Below are 20,537 nucleotides of genomic sequence, written 5' to 3' on the forward strand. Positions count from 1 at the left end.
TGTCTGCAAATTGGGTTTTATTTTCAGCTGAAACTTTCTGGTAATAATACATTTTGTATTTCATAAGAGTGTTCTCTGGTTTGCTAAAACTAATTGTTCTCTTTAATAATGGCAAGGTCCTGGCTTTGTTTCAAGGCAAAGGTTCACACAATTAAATCTTATTAACAGAGGACCACAAAACCTGCACTAAAACCTTTCTTGGCATGTGACTTTCAGCAGATCTGCTTCATTAAGTCTGAGATCTTGGAGAAAATGTTTGCTGAATAAAGTCATTCCTAATTAATGTTAAAATGTCAAGGATTCATCTGCCATCCATTTTTACTCCTTTTCCTTTATGCTCTTATTTATGTCTTTAATGAGCAACCAACAACAGGTGGGACAATGCAGCAAAGCAAATCTGCCAGATATGTGCTTGCCCATGCAATATTTGCAGCTTTGTAGACATCTTTCTGAAACCTCACTTAGGTATTGCCATTAAGCATTGATTAATTAATTTGTTATTTGTAGAAGGTGCAACTACTGATGGTGATTTTCCCTTGCACGTTTTCTAACGTTACCTTGAGTTTTATCTCAAGCCATACGCAAGTCTGGATTAACAAAGGTATTCATTTGCTCTATGATAATTGTCTGTCTATTCTCTCTATCCAAGATTTTTTTTTTTAAATAAATAAAATACTCTTTGGTGCATTTCTACTCTTCTGGTTGAATCTTCCTAGAGTGGTGTACAAACATGATGGGTTGGAACTCTGAAAATCCTCGCTTGTTTTTGCAATGACCAGCGGTAACAGGAGGTGTTGGAACTACTTGGACTTGTGTAGCAAGACGTCAGTGATGACGGCTTAGAAACACTCTGCAGCCTCTGTAATTCTTATTCTCACATTAAAGTAATGAGACCTGTCTTCCTGTTCATCAATCTGTGCAGCATATGCAAGTCCTTCTGCTATGGCTTAAATAGGAGTGACTCATATGATATTAAGCCTCTTAATGAAAATGGATTACATTATTGCCTTTCACAAAAATGGGAGGTTTAAAAAGCCAAGTTAATGTCTTCCAAATGTCAGTAACTGGAGACACTTTGGACAAAGAGTGAATTTTATAGCTTTTCTGGGTATCTATAAGCTGAAGTCATTTTTACAGTGAAGGATAGTAAATGATAAGAAAAAGTATTAAAAATTAGAAGTTCTTTGAATTTGTTTTTAATGAGAATTAGGTTCTGCCAGCCTTCAAAATAATTTGTTATGATGGCAATCTTGTTTTCTCCTTGCATATTTGAACTCTGATGTATTTATATTGGCATCTCTCTGAGTACCTTTTCAACAGCAACTACATTATTCAAATCACCAAAAAATCTGTAATCCCAAAATTCAGTGGTAAAAAGGTTCATTCACTGACCCTGCCTGTTTTTTGATAATTACTTTGCAAAAGTGACTTAAAAAATGAAATAGGTATAAAAGTCAAGATGGTATTCAAGCCACAGACTCTAAAGCCTGGTATCTTGTGATGTCATACAAAGTTCCAGCATTGCATAACCTATAGAAAATTGCTATTTTTGTTTATTCCCACTGGCAAGAGACCTTAGGGAAATTTAAATTGTAGCTGAAGCGCTTATATCTAACTATAAACAGTGTTTTAATCCATTGATATGTATCTGGTGTGACTTTGTGAACTCTTTATGGAGACGAACTAAATCTCAGTCACCAGAGTTCTCTGCTACGGTTGTGTGACCATGTGGTAGGTATGAACCCAAGCTCTGCCAACGCATGCACGTATATATTATATGTTCACATATCCATGTTCAGGACACATAGTAGGAGTAGCAGGGCCTTTTCTCCTGCCATGAATTTACATACTAACATGAATAACTTGATGTTGCTTGAGAAAGCTAACTATGCTTAATAAGCTATATATTCAGAGTAATTGTTATAAATTGTGTTCGTTTGTGTATACAGCATAATTTAATGAGTATTTTTAATTGTGGCATCCTCCCTGTGCCATGATTAGATTGGGATTTTCATATCTACGCTGTTTCGTTTATTGCTAACTGGTAATTTATGTCTGATAGCCTTTTTTTCTGTTATCTTTTTTTTTTTTTTTTGATTAGAGGAAATCTTGAAGACTCATATTGCTCATTGGTGGTCTCCTGATGGCACCAGGTTAGCATATGCAACAATTAATGCCTCCAGAGTCCCCACCATGGAGATCCCTGTATACACTGGCAGCCTTTACCCTACTGTTAAAACATATCATTATCCAAAGGTAAGGTAAAATATACAGTCTTGTTGTTCTGTCAAAAAACAATAATTTTTTTTCCAGTAGGCTCAGACAGAAGACTGTATAATGGTGCACATTCATAAGCAATAAAAATAAACAGATCTAAGGGAAGATAAGCTGTTCCCCAGTGAATGTGATCTTCATTACTCTTTAGTTGCATTTGTAAAATTTCACTTTTCTGATTTGAGCATCGGTAATTCTAAATATAATGACAATAAAATTTAAAAATTCTTGCTTTGTACCAATACAAGAGCAATTGTATTTCTGTGCTAGAATGGAGTCGTTGGTGTCTGAGAGTTTGGAAGCCAGCATTCCTACATTTAGATACATTTTCTTTTATATAGAAGGAAAATTTAGTATTTGGGCTTTCTTAGAATATCCAGGGTGGCTTAATGTCAGAGGAAATAGTCTGATTTGAGAGACATGTTGTGCCTGAGTGTTACATGGAACACAGTGAAATACAGAAAAGGCTTAAAAACAAATGTCTCCTTGATTGCAGTGCTCCTGCAGCAGACACACGGCACCGGCACAGCTCTCCACCTGTATTGATACACTTGCTGCTCTTATTGCTGTAATTTTCTACTATAAGGCAGTACTGAAGCGTGCTGTGCTGCGGTCATTTCTTCTGGGTGTCTCGCTTTATGCACTGATAACTTAAGACTTCACGTGTTGGTCCAAATTGAGCCATAATTTAATAGGGGAGTTATCCACATATATGCAGGTTTTGTGGACAGTAACAGTGACTCAGCGGGGGATGCCCTTTCCTACAATACAAAATGAATCAGTATTTTACCATGTCTACCGTCATCCTGTTAGACAACCTTTTCTCAAAAGATACATAAAATAGCAATATTTCTAGTCACCATGAAAAGTAACATCTTTTACCAAGGCTAGAGGTGTCCTAAGTAAACTTACCCCTTGGTTGTGCCTACCAACCTCTCCATACCTCTGTGCCATGTCACTACCATTGCAGTTTTCCTGTGAATCACCAAGGCAGTCCAGTCTGTACCCTTATACAACGGGATTTTATTTTATAACTCAAGGGGATTATAAAATGATAAGTGAAAACCATTCTGTGTTGTATAAGATAGGGTAATTTATTCTTATTTTAAAATCCAGGCTGGTATGGAAAATCCAACTATTTCTTTGCACGTGATTGGTCTAAACGGACCTACCCATGACCTGGAAATGACTCCACCAGATGATCAGAGAATGAGGTAGGTGCTTTCTTGCCCTGGGATGCTGGACCCTCTTTCTCTCAGGGCTTTTAATCAGACCCTGACTTTTTTCAAGATGATCTTTCTCTGCCACTCTGTAAGAGTTTTATTTTGTGTAAATCTGCTTACAATTTTTCAAATTGTTTTTCTTCTTATGTGTATTTTTATAGAACATTATTATTTTTTTACTTGAAATCGCTGTGGCTAACTTCAGAGTAGGGTTATTTTTAGAGAACTTGTCAGAATGTCCCCAAATCCGTAGGAACACATTCATTGCACGCGTAATCACAGGAATTGTAAAGGGGATATCGTCTGCAGCCTGTGTGAAAGACCATGAAATAGAAACAGGGCGGCCCTATAACACAGCAGACACGAGCTCACTGCTTTAGGGCATGAACAAAGGAATGAAACCAGGTGGAAATTCTGCAAATACATTGCCCAATCCAAACTAAATATAAGAGCAAAAGCTCATTGCTGTTTCTAGGGCAAGTGTGTTTTAGAAGTTGGCCTGCAATTCAGCCAACTGCTTTGACACCCATTTATAATTAAGTGCTTAAGTGCATTCAGCAAGAGTTTAAAAGTTCGGCTTCAACTTCAATGTGTGGTCAAAGCTTGAGCTTCATTTATGGGTCTGCGAACACTTGAAGGGAAGATCACATTGTTCAGGAGAGAAACAGCTTTAGCTAATGCAAGGCACTCCTCCCTGAAAAGCTCAGAATTAGAATCCAAATCCAGGTTTCGGTAACTTTGATTCAAACTTGAAATAGCTTTATAGCAGGCCAAGAGAAATCAGATTCTGTTTCCATGTCTAAAGTATCCATAGTGACCCCTCCAAATGTAATGCTGCAAGATTATCCTTCCTAGGTTCAGCACTTCTTCATGTAGGAGCATCCAAACAAAACATGTGCTCGCGTTTTTTTAATGATCGCTACATTAAATTGCTCAATCTGTTCTTCCAGTGACAATAAAGACAGAGGTAGAGCACAAAAGTAAAGAAACAAGGCAGTTTGGAGGGCAGTGGAGAATGCAGGGATGATCTTCATTATGCATGGTAAATATATAGGGCCTGTGGATAGGCTGTGTAGTCATCTAATGAGAGGATACTAAACCAGTCGGATTATGCACGGTGGGAGTTTCCTTTCTTTGCTGGGAAAGTTAGTGTCAGCCTCAGAACATGTTTTCCCTGAATAATTCTAAAATATTCCAAATCCATTTATGCAACAAAAGACGTACGACCTGTCACCAAACCAAATGGGCATAGCTGCACTTGCCTTTCAGAAAAACAACTTCAGATCTGTACACAACAGGTAGCCATCCAGGATCAGAGGATCCCCATCACAGTATTGCAATCACAGTATCAGAACTGCGGCTCCTGGACAATATCATTTTTCTGGTGCTAGCCCAATCTGTAAACAGAAAGACTCAGAAATGTTTTAGTTATAGTAATAACTTGAGACTGCAGGATCTGAGTGTTATTAATGAATTTGTCCTATACGGTTATGGGTGGTTGCAATTTATTTGGTTGCAATCAATATTGTAAAATGATGCAAAATATATCTTAATTAACTAGCGTCTATATATTTCATCAAAACCATGGCGATTTCCATCCCTAAGGCATGATATAAGTAGTGCTGCTAGAGCAATAGGGGTGCATTTTCATTATTCATATGCTTTCTGAAATGAGAGGATTAGTGTGATAACATTTCATTAAAATAGACAAGAGGGATGTACCGTACAGTTAGTTACAGAAGACAGTTTCAAGGAAGCAGAGGAAGCTGATGATAAGGATCTTCAAGCAGAGTGGTCCTATCTGAAGCATTTCAGTGTGCTCAATCTGTTCACACAGATGATATATGGACAGGACAGTGCTTCTTGGTGTTCTTTTTATCTGAAGCAAAGTGGTTTAGTACAATTAATGAAACTGAGAATAAAGTGGAGATATGCCAGGGTCTTTTTTCTTTCAGAATTAAAGGAAGTCAGAAATCTTCCACAGAACTGAGATATTTTTCAGTTTAAAAAAAAAAAAGGCAAAGCTGATGATGGGAAAACATATTTCATGGGGAAAGGTACAATTTTGATAATATTTCCTTTTTTAGAAATCTTTCATTCTGAGCATTTTTGCCAAATTTTCTCCAATGCCATGTTTTTTCTACTCTAAGACTGGAAAAATAACTATACAAGTATCTGTAGTTGCCTGCTGGCTGCCATATCTGTGGACTTGATGGCTCGAAGAGGCTTCAAAGAGAAATTGAGACTCTGTGCCCATCTCTGGAGTTGTAGGGAAGATATTGGCATAAAATAATAATTAAAGTTTCTGAGAAAGAGCTGTGGCTCCTGTGTTCAAATAGCAAGAGGGATGTAAAAAGTGAATGTATGTTGTTCAAACTTTAAATTGGATTTATGGAAAAAATGCTCCAAGCCACAATATGTTCTAAATTCACATTCCTTTCATGGGGAGACTGAATCTGCTCAGTTAATTTTGGAGAGAAATAAGAGATGGTTACACAGTTTAATTTTGCTTTGTTGGTTTTTTTCCTCTTAGGGCCTATGCTGTTGCTGATAAAGAGTAAAATTACAATTTTATTTCAGGCACTGAATTTTCAGACTGCTGTTGTCTCACCTGGAAGTATCTTTACTTCCAGTGCAGTGAATGCAATCATTGAGGTCTTTTGTTACTTTTCCTCAGCCAAATTCAGGCACTAAATATTACTGAAAACTACAAAATCAATGTCCAACTTGTTATTTTGCTAGACAAACGGGTCTTTGTTGCTTTTGCCCTTTCTCTTCAGTATGTGCAGGAGCGCTTGCCAGAACACAAAGTACTCTCCAGTGACACGGCACATTAATTCCAATGAGAACAACAATTCCTTATACATATTTTATAGCAAACAAATGAACTAATAAATTTTTTATAGACTGTATGCAGTGAAAAGTCATATTTTAATTTAAGGGTGTCTTTGGCCCACATAGCCCAGCAGTATATTATAACATCAGCAGTATATTATAGCATCACCAGCTTTGTCAGCTCAGCCAGAGTTTTACGCCACAGATAAATTGGTGAGGCCCTGAGTTGCTGCAGAGGTGGACATCTGTGAGTACCACTGCAGACCGGCTCTGAGACGACGACCATCGCTGTATTTATTTGTGACCCTGCATTTTCCAGCCCAGCCAAGGTGGTTTCATTGCTCGCTATTACACAAACCTTCTCCTATGTTGTCTAGGGCAAGATATTGATTACAGGACTGTGCAGCCCACACTAGTGATTTACTCCAAGTATTGTCACAACCTGAATATGTCCAGCAATAGAGGATGGTACACGGATTGTGGGATGGTTGTTTCGCCAATGCAAACTGTCACATCTCTGCTGATGTCTTTATGGGAATCAGTTGCATCTGCTTTGTAGAAACCCTCCTCTCTCTAAATTCTATCTTCTTGCTATTTTCATTTTAATACAACACTCATGGATATTGTGGTGTGCAGTAGGGATATTTAAATGCTGTTAACTCTTCAGAAGCATAAAGAATCCAACCATTGGCAGTGATAGGTCTGAGTCAGCCAGTTAGTGTGCTCAGAATGGAAATGGTTTGCAATTTCTTTTCTACCTGTGCATAAATTTGTAGCTCCGAGCATTTCAGTCCTTCTTGGAAGATAAAATAGCTTGAAAGATTCTTTATCTCTGCATTCATCTCTTCTTTGAAAATGACTTTCAGAAGTGGCAGATAAAACACCTGTACAGCCCTAAAAATGGCATTTTTAGGGGTTGAAATCCACACATAAGGAAGCCCAGAGACATCAAGACACAGCGTTCTTAATAACCAGAGATCTCTCTTGGACCGTTTGCCTGCAGCAGCCTCCGGCTGCTCTGCCATGTGGCAATTCATTAGGATGTCAGTATTGTGACTTGGTTTATGTGTGTCTGTTTGCAGGGACTACTACATAACCATGGTGAAATGGGCAACCAGCACCAAGGTGGCAGTAAACTGGCTGAACAGGGCCCAGAACGTGTCAATCCTGACGCTCTGCGATGCCACCACGGGAGTCTGCACAAAGGTAGGAGAGATAAGACCAATGGTCATTTTAAATTGGTTTTCACAACCCATTCAAGGAGAAAGTATTTCAGTTTTCGTACCTGGCAACCAGGCAGCTGGCACACATTTATTTAGGCAGACACAGAATGCAAACAATGTACGCAGTATTTACTTTTTTTTTTTTTACACGATTGTAAAAAGCCTGGAACGATGTGTCCCTGCACACACACTGTGTGTGTATGTGTAAGAGACTGGCGATTTGTCTTGAAATAACTGTATACATGCACAAGCACACACACATCAATAGTTTGTAACCTGAATATCTTTGCAGCATTCTAGTTTAATGGCATTATATATATTTAATTACATTAAAAATGTCTCGTGCTCATCCACACACAATTTCATTTTAGTTAACACCTTTAATAGACATACTAATGTGAATGATGCACTGATATAACCTGTGTAAGTATTAGCAGATACCATCTTTTAAACTGGCATAGGTGTTTCCACAGTAGAAACATGTTCTGATCTATCTATCCCTTGAAAAACATGATGCAATACTGTGCACAGAGCACAGGGCAGAATCTTTTCTTATAATAACAACTTTTATTTCAACCTTTATTTTCTTCTTAACAAGCTTTGTTTCTTAGGGGATTAATGTATCTTGTGTATTTATGTGTTTTGTCTGTGTGAGTAAAATGCTTTCCTGAATGAGTATGTGCATATTCATCAAAGAGGAAAGATGAGAGCAGTCATTGGGTTATACTCCCAAAACACATATTTAAGCAGTTTTCTTGTGCTTCTGCACAACTTTTCAGATTCAATACAACTGCTTCCTGCACTGCTAAGTAAACTGTAATACACGAAGTATGGTCTTTAATGATCTTATTTTGTTTTAGAAACATGAAGATGAAAGTGAAGGCTGGCTGCACAGACAGGTAACAGTGATCTTCTCTTTGCAGTCAAGTTTTTGGTAGGTTTTTTTTTTTCTTTGTTTTTTTCCTCAAAGAGAACAACTGATTTCCAGACCTAGAGAAAGACACTTGGAAGATGGCATGGTTTGTATTACAGAAAACAGTTTCCCAGTAATAAACAAGTTCTTATTGGAGATGCCATCTTCTCTGGTAGGTCCCACAGTTCATAGCCTGCAATTTACTTGGATTTAAAAGAGATGAAAAGCTGAAACTGGTGGAAGTTCACCCACTGACAGTATCTGTGTGACACTTGTCAGGCTCAGAGGCAGTCCTATATGCTGTATGTTGAGAATGATGATGAATTCAAGCAGCACGGTGCTTATTTTCTCGTCTTCTAGACAGGAAAGAAGTCCACTGTTGAAAACAGATCAAAGGTCAGTTTATTAAAAGTGCCTATGTCCATTTAGAGACAAAATCATGCAGATAAAACTTTTAAGTCATTTAAGCTAAATTGGCAAAATTATCTATGTTACCCTGCAGGTGTTTGCATATGTAAGAAACGTGAAAAATAATATTAAAGTGTTGATGAGGCTATTAAAACAATGAGAGCTTGCATAGCGCACAGAATGGGGAGACACTACCTGATGCAGTTTAATATCGTGTTTTAACAGACAACTGTGTCATGTAATTCTTCTGATACTGTAACTTGTGTGTAATACTTTTATATTGTATGGCTATGTGCTGCCATCCCCTAAATGAAATAAAACAAAGATGAAAATAAACCCCGAAAAAATAGAAATAGAAAATAGGATAGAAAATCTAAACCCTCAAAGAGTTTTGATTTATGGGATTTTGTCTTTGTTTGTTTTGTTTTTCAGAAAAAAGGGGTTTTTTTCAACTTACATCTATATAAAACCTCTTCATTTCCAGCACATAAATCTCTGAAAGATCATTTATAACACTTCTCCAGCAGTCAGTTTGTGAAGTGACCTCAGATTTGATTAAGCTGTTCTTTAGAGAGAAGCTGCTGATGCCAATTCAGCCACAACACTGAACTGTTTTTCATGGGATACGAGAACACCAGACACGGAGTAGCATGTCAGATAAAGATCTTGTACGATATTTTTCCCAAGTACAGATTTAAAGCATTTCACATTTTTTGTCACAGCTTGTTCAAAGGATCCAAGAACCTACAGAAACTGCAGTACGATGATCTCCTCTAGTGCAGTGGCTGTCCTACAGCAACAGGCTATGTCTAATCCAGATAAAAAATTATTTTACAGATGAAATAGATTCTGTGCTGCAAGCATTTCAAATAATCTTTCACTGGTATGCCCAGGCATAGAATAAAAATGCTGCTGAAGTATTCTTTACGTTCATAAGGACAGTGTTGGCCTGAGTAGAAAACAAAAGCTCCAAAGAGAAAGAGAAAATTAATTGCCTATATCTTGTATCTTTAAAAAAAAAGAAAAAAAAAAAAAAAAAAAAAGGGTACATTAAGGGATTCATTTATTTTATAAATCCAAGGATAATTGTAATCCTTTCACAACTATTTACTGGGACTTTCATTAATATAGTATAGTAGGACTTGTGTTCTCACACTGCTGTGGTTCTTTAGTCATTTACCTACTATGTGAACAGGCATTAGAAGATGGTGCTTTGTCCTGAACAACTGCAGTAAATGATCTGTCAGTCTCTAACAGGCCTGCTCCAGGGAAATATAGTTTGCTTTACTACATCTCCAAACATCGTATGCTTAGTTTGAGGTTAGAAAAGGATGTTCACTGCAGACAAATGAGTCAGACATCAGTACTAAACTAAGGGAACATTTGGAGACATTTGATACTACTGTTCAAAAGCTTTTTTTAATAGTCTGAAGAATTACAGAGCTCTTTCACCTGTATTTCTGACAACAAAATTACTTAAAATTCTGGTTTTGACTGAATATATGATTACTAGGATAATCGTATTCTCTATATTTACCTTTTTCTCTATGGCACATTAATCTAGGTAACTCGCAAGTTATTTTCATGGCATGTGTGCCTGACTGAGAATTATGTGAAAATGTGAAATGCTCATGTGTGTCCCCTAACCTTGTTAAGTAGGAGATGAATGGCACATTAGGCAGCTACTGAAGGAGCTCAGGAGCGTGTCTCAGCTCAGGATGAAGACTCCTTGGTTGCGACATTTTAATATAGGTGTATGCATAGGAGTCAGGTGCCTAATTCCCCCTCTAGACAGCCAGTGTGGTGAGCAGTGCGGTCACACAGTCAATGGACCTCAAGCATGATTCAGCCCACCCTGAAGAAGATACACACTGCCTGGCCGGCCAACTTGTTCTGTATACACCATTGACCAGATCCACTCTAGAGAAGTCCCCCAATTTTTAATCAATAGGACCGAGGAATCTAACTGGTTGCCTCATTCTTTAAAATACTCCTTCAGAGTACTCCATACACCTGGTTTGAAAAGCATACAGGAGCTTTACCTTTTTCTTGGGAATTTAAGTGCATCTGGTCTTTCTGGAAAAGGGGCAAACTTCACGTTTTGAGCAAGAGGCAAGGAGAGAAAAACATCAGGATCAGAAGGTACCAGGAACATGAAGTCTCCAAGGATGACAGGGTTGACTTTTTTCAGTAGTCTGAAATACTGAGAGATCTGAGATAGGGCATACAACCCATTAATTTGAATTTTGTTGTTGTTGTTGTTGTAGTTTGGTAACTCCGTGACATTTGATAGTCTGTGTATGGAAGGTCATAGTAAATGATCTTGTGTTCCCTTCATGAATGAATTTTATTCAAGTCCAAAATCTCTCTCCAACACGGGCAAAGAGAAACACTACTGTCACTGTCTGTGTAGCTGAAAAATAGGATATATTACTCAAAGTATTGTGACAAATATCCAGTGTCTGCACAGGTTTTGCTAGAAAGTATCTGACACTCCTTGTCAGATGATATGGCCAGTGTTTTCAAACCTTTTGCACAAACAAGAACAGGCAGAGGTTCACCAAAACTGCCTAGGGACTTAGAAAGTTTTCACTGCTTTTATTTATATATTTGCTTGTGTACTTCTCAGCATAAAAGCCAGACTGAACTTTACTCATACTTTTGTTTAAATATAAAAATTCTTTGAAACAGCAACTATAGCTGTAAACAATTCTGTTTCAAGTTTTGTGAAGAAGCCGTTTTCCAATAGTGCCAGTGATGGTCATATACAATGAGTCAGCAAGGGAGAAATAAGACAAGTTCTGAACACCTTCTGAGGATAAACTTTACCGACATTTTAATTTGTTTATTTATTTAGTTGTTAATATGGCCCAAACAAAATTAGTTATAAACCAGGGTGCAATTCCAACTCCACCAGAGGCTGTAGGCTTTGACATTGATGTTGTCAAGACCAGGAGGTTACCACAAAATTGTTTAGTGACATGTAACCTCCAAAACTGCCCGCGTGGGCTGGCTGGCCTCCCCTGATAACAGTTCCTTTGGGTTGCATTTCTGTTTCCAGTCCTCCTATTTCCCTCATGGTTCAGATTACCTCAGTTTGAAACTACAGACTTTTCTCTGTCAAAAGTTGAGATGTTGAAAACCTCACACCATTTTTCTTTTACAACTCTCTTGCCTTAATCCTGGCAAATTATAATGATTCTTACACATACTTAATAGGTGATATGAACATAGATTTTTAACATAAAAAGAGTTCAGAGAAGCTTACGAACAAGACTGACTTTTTCACCCTGTAAAGCCCTTTTGTCATGTAACAACCACATAATAGACCTAATGTTGCCCTAAAGACAAAGGATACAGCAGAACTAAGACTCAGAGTGCCATAATTCAAATACTCAAATTCTTCTGCCAGAGCTAACAAAGCAGCTTCTGGCTACAAACAGATTCTTTGGTGCTTAAACGAAGAGTCCTGATTCCATCCAGTGGAGGGGATCAATACCCAGAAACACAAGCTCCTTCCTTCTCCAGTTGATGACCCTGTATTTTGGTGCAGGTGCCCTGGCTTCAGAGGTGGCCGTTGGTGTGATGTACCCAAGCACAGATGAACAAGGGGACAGGGATGGAGGGTGAAGCTCAGCATTGCGCCAGGGGCTGAGTGTGACAGGGGATGGAAAGAGATCTTGCCCCTGTGCCCAAAAGAGGAGGTGACTTCATTGTCGCAGTAAAGCCAATGTACATTTTCAACAGTTTGTTGAATTTCAGTGAAGTGTTTGCCAAAATGCAAAGGGTTAAAAGGATTCATGTCACACCTATCTGTTTATCAGAACTATGACCCTGTGACACACTTAAAGTATTGGGACATTTCCCTGATCTCATGTTGTTTTCAAGGAGGGCTCTTCTGTTCTAGTGTTCTGGGTTCAGTCAATAATACTCAACCAAATGCTCTGACTGTATCACATAGAGAATATTTTAATTATGTGTCCAGTGTAGCTCCATACAGCATAAAATCCTGTTCCAAAAGCCTTTCAGCCTGACATCCCCCCAGTTGCTATCTGGGATAAGTGACCATCTCTGTCAAGATCCTAAACAAAGTTCTGGTTGTATTAGTGCATTTTCTTTCCAGCAACAGGAACATGCGAACAGGCTGTCTCATAACATCAGCCAAGTGCTGAAGTTTCAGATCTGTCATCCGTGCCGTGTACCTCCTTCCGCTGTAACTCTGAATGAACCTCAAACTAATCTGCACAATGTCTGCTCTCACTGGCAGAGACGTATTGCTGGAATATATAATGCAGTAGGCACAGATACAGAAATATAGGGTGAACTCATTGCTATTTACCTCAGTAAAGGAAAACCTGTCGAGCAGAAGGCTTGCCCAAGTTATCACAGTTGTTTTTCAATGAGGTTTCTCCTGTCATGAAAGACATTTGGAAATAATATAGAGTTTTGTGTTTCAGGTTCCAGAACAATGTCAGAAACAAATGAAACCATTATTTCATAGAGCTGCAACAAGCTGTAAATGGGAATATTTTAAAATATACTGAAAACATAAACAGGGGAAAATAAAAGGAAAAACAAACCATTTGAACACTTAATACAGTGTTGATAAATCTGTTAAGTAGTGGAAAAGGATTAATCAGTAAAGGACTGGGAGCAAGGCATACAGCAAAAATAATATGTTAGCTTATGCAAAATAAAAATGTTTATTTCTTTGCTGTAGGTATTTGCATTATCCACAAGTCTCTTGGTACAACCAAGTTCTTGCTGGTCCAGTGTGGTGTCTGGACAAGTGCCAAACAGAAAGCCATGGTGTTTGAATAACATTGAACCAAAGGAGGACCTAGAAGAGGCTGAGCGACAGCTTCCCTGATGATGGCCCTTGAAGAAGAAGGGTCAATGAAGCCGAGCGGGGGAAGGCAGGGTTCAGACAGTCCCCAGAACAGCCTGATATCACAGGACACATTCAGCAGAGGTTCAGCTCTTGTTTTAGTTGCAACCATTCAAGATTCAGAGTAGAGAAGGTTCATCTAACCAGTTCCCTTGGTACAGTGCTACTGAGTCACAACATATGGACCATCCTTCTGCTTTCCCTTGTAATCTGCTGTTCAACCATCTCCTGCAGTGGAGACTTCCCGTGTGCCTTGGGGTTCCTGTACTAAAAGAAGACAAAGACCCTTCCAGGAAATGCTCGCTTGCCATATGTGGTGTTTGATTTCCTTCTGCTGCGTCTCTTCTGTCTCTAGTTGAAAGTTCTATTCACTCAATAAAAGTCAAACATCACGTTCACCGGGGAGCTCTGTGTCAAAGAGAGTTTGCAAGATATCCTCCCCTTCCTAAATAATTCAGTGAAATAAGCGCTTGTAAGAAAGCAGGAAAATACAACAGTTAGTTGCCACTAGTGGTGCTTCCTCAAGGACAGAAATAGACCAGTTTTTCCCACAGAGTAAACAGGGTTTGTCATACTTGTGCCAGAGAGATTCCGACCATTTCTAAAGGCTTTATTCCAACTGCCCCAAGCAGTCAGCTGTCTATGTGTACTTTTTGCTTTGCAAATGGGAATTGACTTTCTAGCCAAGGAACTCTCCTTGCTGCCTGTGTCCCTGTCTTCCACAGCTGAAGGCTGTCTGCTTTCCCAAGAGCAAGAAGCAACAAACTTCAAAACTTTCTTCAGTTTTCAGTGGGCTTTTTGTTTGCTCAGGTTGCTGTTAAAGACCTCTCTGTATTTCACTGGGTTTTGCAGTGACGATAAATTTTAATACAATAAATTAATGGTAATACGACCTTTAAATTTGCCCCTTACAGAATGAAGAACCAATTTTTTCCAAGGATGGTCGGAAGTTTTTCTTTGTCCGAGCCATTCCCCAGGGAGGACGTGGGAAGTTCTACCACATCGCCATGTCATCATCACAGGTGACTCACTCACTGCCACTGCTTTGGGTCTCACCTGAAGCAGAAAGCAATAAAAAGTAGTATCTGTGCTTGTATCAGTGAGACTGGAAGGTGCAAATGTAGAATGTGGGTCTTGCGCATAAAAGAAAACCTTCAGTGATGCTTTATTGGGCATTAGATGACATGAATTTCCAACTGAGATACTTAAAAGAGAAGGTCAACTGACCCTTTCCAAACAATACCATTGCTTTGGTTTGCTTTTTTAATACCTTCTTAGTTGTACGTAAATAAGTAAATCCCTGCACTGCCATAAGGGATTAATCAGAAGCCCATGGGCACGCTGGATTAGAGGAAGGGGCTTGAAGCTGTTCTGTGCTGAATTCATCCCATTATCTTCAGTGGAGTTATGGTTAAGATAACTCTCACTCTCTTATTATTTCTATGCCTGAAGACTTACAGAAATAGCAGGAGGAGGGGTGGAAATTGCAGATGCATGTTTTAGTTTTAATAAGGAATGGAGTCAAAAGAGCTCCCTTTTTCAGAAGAGGAGCTCTGCTCAGATTACTTATTTTAAGAATAAAGAAATCTAATTCTCTTTTCTTTTGGCAGCCCAATAGTAGCGGTGACACCTTACAGTCTATTACATCTGGTGACTGGGATGTCACAAAGATACTGGCATATGATGAAAAGAGGCATAAAATGTAAGTAAACTTTGGTTTGACAAATCAGTCTCCTCCTTTGTTTGGCCCTGGACTATAGGGTTAGTAACAGTGGTGTTGTGTATGCATCTGAAATGCATGAGCATAAGGAGATGGAGATAAGAGAGCAGGAGAAACTGGCTCCATTTTGGCTTAACTTCTCACACCATTATATATATCTTGTGTTATTTTGATTTTCTCTGTATAGCTCAAAATTCTTCCTCTGACTATTACATACGTTTGTGTAGGAGAGTGATTTATCCTGCTGCAGCTTCTGATATTAACCACTGAAGGAAAGAAGTATATTTTCATTGGCCACCTAGATAGTCAATTTTAAAAAGAATCCTTTATTGACCTGCAAAAATATTGATGCGTTGAAAAGAAGTATTTAGTGAGAATACCAAAAAAAAAAAACCAACACACCTTCTTCACACTTGCCCTTTATGCTTGTAAACTAACTTCTGTCAATGTTTACTTTTTCAAATACATTTCAAGAAATTATGTAAGAAAATATTTGTAAGGCTTTCTGGAATCAAATACCATATAGACTCCTTTCTAGATGAAGTTTCAGGTGGATACAAGGCTCTCACCTCTCAGTTTCTTATGATCACTAAACAGCTGAGTAAAAAGTCTCTGCAATATGATAAACTTTGAATGATTATCAAGACCACGCTGATCCTTCAAGGTTTTGAATGCCCTCAAGCACCAGCAACTTCAGTATGATATAAGGGTTTTTAACACTTGGCAGAGCTAAGTAGCAAACTAGCACCAAAGTCTTATTTGCGTTTTAACTGGCCAGTCAAGCAGAAAATACCACGTACAATTTGTGCAATCAAAATGTACATCTTGGCAAGTGAAGCTTATTGCAAGTGGGTTGGCAGGGCTGAACAACCTGCCTGAGGTGTTATTCAGCCCACAGATGCTACATTTGCTCCTGTGGTCTGTCGTTATTGCCATGAAATGCATTTGGGGGATCAGTCTGGACGCTGCACGTTGGACTGAGGTTTGGCCACCTCCAGGAGAACGTCCCTGTTGCCTTCAGAAACTGTCCCCACACAATGGGGCTTTCGCCGTTTAGCCAGAAAAGGAGTTCACCCCAGTCTCAGCACAAAATAAGGGCAAAGAAGTATTCTTCGACTTCATACTCTGTCTTCCCTGGAAGTTCAACTCCCTTTTTCAAAGAGGACATTTCAGTGAGTTTCACATAGATAGAATAAAAGATGATAGATAGATAGATAGATAGATAAAAAGTGGCCAGAGAAGTAAAAACTGGTTCCAGAGGAAAAAAAAAAAAAAAAAGGGGTTTAAAGAAAATTCTGAGCCATAAATCTTGAGGTAAAAATGTGAAGGTCTTTCGCTTAATCACTTGATCCTTTTTGATCTGCTGGCATGACCAGTCTAGAACGAAACATTTACACACTGTTTTAACTGCAGTACTGCCTATGATGTACTTGCTTGAGCCTCTGCAGTGATGTGTCCCTCTGTGTGTTTTTCTAGCTCATTTAAACTTTCCTTGCCCTTACAAGATCAGGAAAATGGCCATGTGAATGAAGATGCTGTAGTATGAGATACTTGTGAACAACTTTCTACTGATGCAATTGCCTTTCAATTTTTTTCTTCCTCAGTTATTTCCACAGCACAGAAGATTTGCCAAGGAGGCGACATCTGTACAGGTATGTGCTTTACTAACTTTGCATACAGAATTTCCTGGTTTTTTCAATCTTACACAGCCATTGCATAAGTAATTGCAATAGAAACAGTTTCTTATGTGTTTGTCTTTCATGGCATTAAAATATCTTGCAATGTGTCACTGGAGAAAATAGAAGAGCAAAACAATAGTAAGCAAAATGCTTGACTTTTGGAAATGTGGGGGATTTTAGCAATTTTCTCATTTTATTGCAAATTTTAAATTTGTCTTAAGAATGATCAACTGTCACAAAACTTTCCAACACAACTGCTTAACACTTGAAAGAATTCAGAACTATAGAAACTAGTGGTATAAACTGGTTTTATACTTCTAGATAGGAGTTCATGGAAATTTGATAGCACATCACCTCTTCACAAAACTGAAAAGAAGTAACAATATGTTATGTTCGCAAATGTTTTTTCTGCAATTCTAGATGACTTTAGTATCCTCCCTAACCGTATGATGGGTAAAAGGCTGGTTTTTGGTAATCTCTTGGTAGTGTAGCTACTGCAAAGTATTGTGGGAGCAGATTACAAAGAAAAGGAAACCCAAGCTTTTAAATAATCATTTTAGAATCATTATTCCATTTGTCCTATTTTCCCTCTCAATCACCCTGCTGTCATCTCAGCATTTGCAACAAAAGGCAGAACTGGTGATAGTATCAGTTGATAAGGGGCAGTCAGTACATTTTCCTTCTCTAACATGGTCATACTTTTTGTCCTCAGTGGAAAGGAAACTAGAGTGAACTAAATTACCTGTAATTGAATCATTTTTTCCCTTTCAAGACTTCTATGCCTGTTCACTGCACTCCACCATATTTTGAGAGTAGCTCAGCTCAGTGTTTATTTTCTCGAAGGAGAAAAAAAAAAATCAAAATTATATTGACCATTCCTTTCTATTGCAATGGGAAGAAAATATCATTTCAAAAACCGAGCCCAGGCACAGCTGCTCAAGAGCTGCTGGCATGACCCAAACTGCTTCTCGGCACACAGCTCACCCTGGTGCCTCATTAACCTCACCTCCCCATGCAGGCAACAGGGAAAGAGAGGCCTAAAATGTCAACGTCCTTGACCTTACTTTGATTACACAGTGATCTTGGCCTCACTTCAGGTATTTGATTCCCTGATCTGGGTAGTTTGACTGTCTCTTGTCCCAGCCCAAGGGTGTCAGATCAGCAGCAACCTTGACATATGTTCATTGACCGAACTCCACCGGAGCTCTGACAGCTTATGTCAGATGAAGATCTTTTGGGTTTTTTTCCTTTTTGTGTCTGATTTAGTAGCTTTAAACAGGATTTACTTTAGAGACATGATCTAAAGAAGAACCCAAGAGCTACTCAGTTCATTCTCTGTGGCCCTAAACATGTCTTTCCACCTTGAAATGGTAGCAAAAAACAGTCATCTGCTTTACAGTAACACTGAAAAGATCTATTATTTAATATTCTTGAAGCATTTTGAAGTTTCAAAGTGCTATAGCAGTGCAAAATTCTTATTTATTAATATTTGCTAATAATCTGTGATTCATTCTTCAATGTATAGTAGACTCTTACAAAGCACTCTGAGTGTATGAAAGGCCACATAACGTTCTTTAAAAACAGATCTCTAATTACAATCTCTCCTTTCTACTTGGATGTTATAAGAGCAACTGTTTAAATCCCCAAAAAGGGCTTTGGCCTCTGAGGCAGCTGCCAGCAAATCAGACCAGTGAGGCAACCAGGAAGAAACTTACAGAAAGCAATTACAATTCTTTATTGTCTGTTATAATATAACTAGGTGTAGAAATACTGCTCCATTGTTTCATGCCTTCATTCACCAAATTATGACTTCCTCTTGTGGAATTGCAACCATCATTTTCTTTTAAGGACTATACCTTCCTTCATAACCACCTGACCTTGCAAAAAAAGACATCAATATCCTTTTATATATTCTCCATTCAGGAAGAAAAAAAAAAAAATTTACTGCTATTTAAACTCAACCAAATGGAAATACTTTGTCTCTTACTAGTATTGGACACATTATATTTATGTTCTTGTTCTACAGTACAGTAAGGCTCTAGTAATTTTCCTTCCAGATAACATTTGTTCAATGACCTTCATGGACTTGTATTAACTTTTTCAGCGCAAGCACAAATGGAAACTTCAACAGGCGGTGTCTGTCTTGTGATCTGATCGAAAACTGTACTTATTTCAGTGCATCCTTCAGTCACAATCTGCAATACTTCCTACTGACATGTGAAGGTATGTTGGGTTTCATTTTTCCAGTTGTTGGGCCTAAGGATAGGATTTACAGCCAGCATTGATATCTTTAGATATCCTGTGGGCAGCTTGAAAGACTGGCCGTAAATATCTGGGTCACTTTGCTTTTAAAGCATTACTCTTCACATTTATTTTTTCTTCTGTGTATTTTTATTTTTAACTAGAAAGCAGATGTGTGCATCCTTTTTCTGTGCATATCTGACTATTAAAGATAGAGGTACGTTCCTGTAGCTACTCCAAGTATCCTTAAGTTACCGTAACAGCAAAACCTAGAGGACATAAAACATCAGAAAGTTTGTGAGAGATAAACCAGAGAGGTGGGTTTAACTGCGGGTGACTGAGATTGAGTTCCAAATGCATCAACTCGTACCAGTACTGTGAACAGGAGGATTCAAAGTAAGTTAAAATGAAAAGACAGTTTGCCAAGAAAAGGCAATTTCCAGAAAGATACCTACTCGACAATGAAAGTACAGGATATCTTGTGTTTCACTGCTCATTCATCATGAATTTACTTTAACCTGGAGTAATCTACAGGTCCAACAGAGATTTCCTGTGTTGAAAATGCCTCAGAGTATCCAAAAGGCTAAGGATAGAGGACATTTCAGGAGGAGAATCATAATAGTCAGCTTTCTCCAGCTCTGATAGGACTAAATGCATAACTCCATAACATTTAATCCTGTGTAATTTAATTTTGTTTAATTTTCCTGAATTCCACACTCAATGCATGCACAGCAATCACCCGCTGTTACGATTGAAGCTGCTCAAACGGCTGCATGCTCTCTAAAGCAAGTATTGCAAAGCAGCAAGACAACAAGAAATGCCTCGATTTCAACAGCTCAAGATAGAAGTAACGTGTGTAATGTAAAGAAAAGTGTATGCTGTCATAGAGCAACTAAGTACGCTCTGTGCTGACCACCAGCAGTCTGTTTGGTAATGCATGGGCTGACCCTTCTCTGACTAACAAGTGTTCACCATTTGTGAATAACAAGATTAAGGTTTCTCAAGGGTCTTATCAACAGTTATGGGGTGATATGTTTGGATTACATTGCATCTCACTCACAAAAACCTGCAGTGATACCTGAAGAGATTAATGAGTTTTATTAGTGTGTACGTTAATCCAAATACAAAAGATA

General features: G+C 38.4%; 1 protein-coding gene across 1 annotated transcript in view; it reads left to right on the forward strand.

Annotated features, from left to right (window-relative positions):
• DPP6 (dipeptidyl peptidase like 6) overlaps positions 1–20,537 on the forward strand; it is a 567,251-nt gene that overhangs the window by 508,115 nt on the left and 38,599 nt on the right. Inside the window, exons 9-16 of the mRNA XM_065627152.1 lie at positions 2,102–2,256; positions 3,391–3,488; positions 7,415–7,538; positions 8,416–8,454; positions 14,679–14,786; positions 15,375–15,466; positions 17,089–17,136; positions 19,268–19,386. Of these exons, the coding sequence (XP_065483224.1) occupies positions 2,102–2,256; positions 3,391–3,488; positions 7,415–7,538; positions 8,416–8,454; positions 14,679–14,786; positions 15,375–15,466; positions 17,089–17,136; positions 19,268–19,386 (783 nt within the window). The remainder of the gene's footprint in view (positions 1–2,101; positions 2,257–3,390; positions 3,489–7,414; positions 7,539–8,415; positions 8,455–14,678; positions 14,787–15,374; positions 15,467–17,088; positions 17,137–19,267; positions 19,387–20,537) is intronic.

The sequence above is a fragment of the Caloenas nicobarica genome, chromosome 2, assembly GCF_036013445.1.
Source record: "Caloenas nicobarica isolate bCalNic1 chromosome 2, bCalNic1.hap1, whole genome shotgun sequence".
Lineage (NCBI taxonomy): Eukaryota > Metazoa > Chordata > Aves > Columbiformes > Columbidae > Caloenas > Caloenas nicobarica.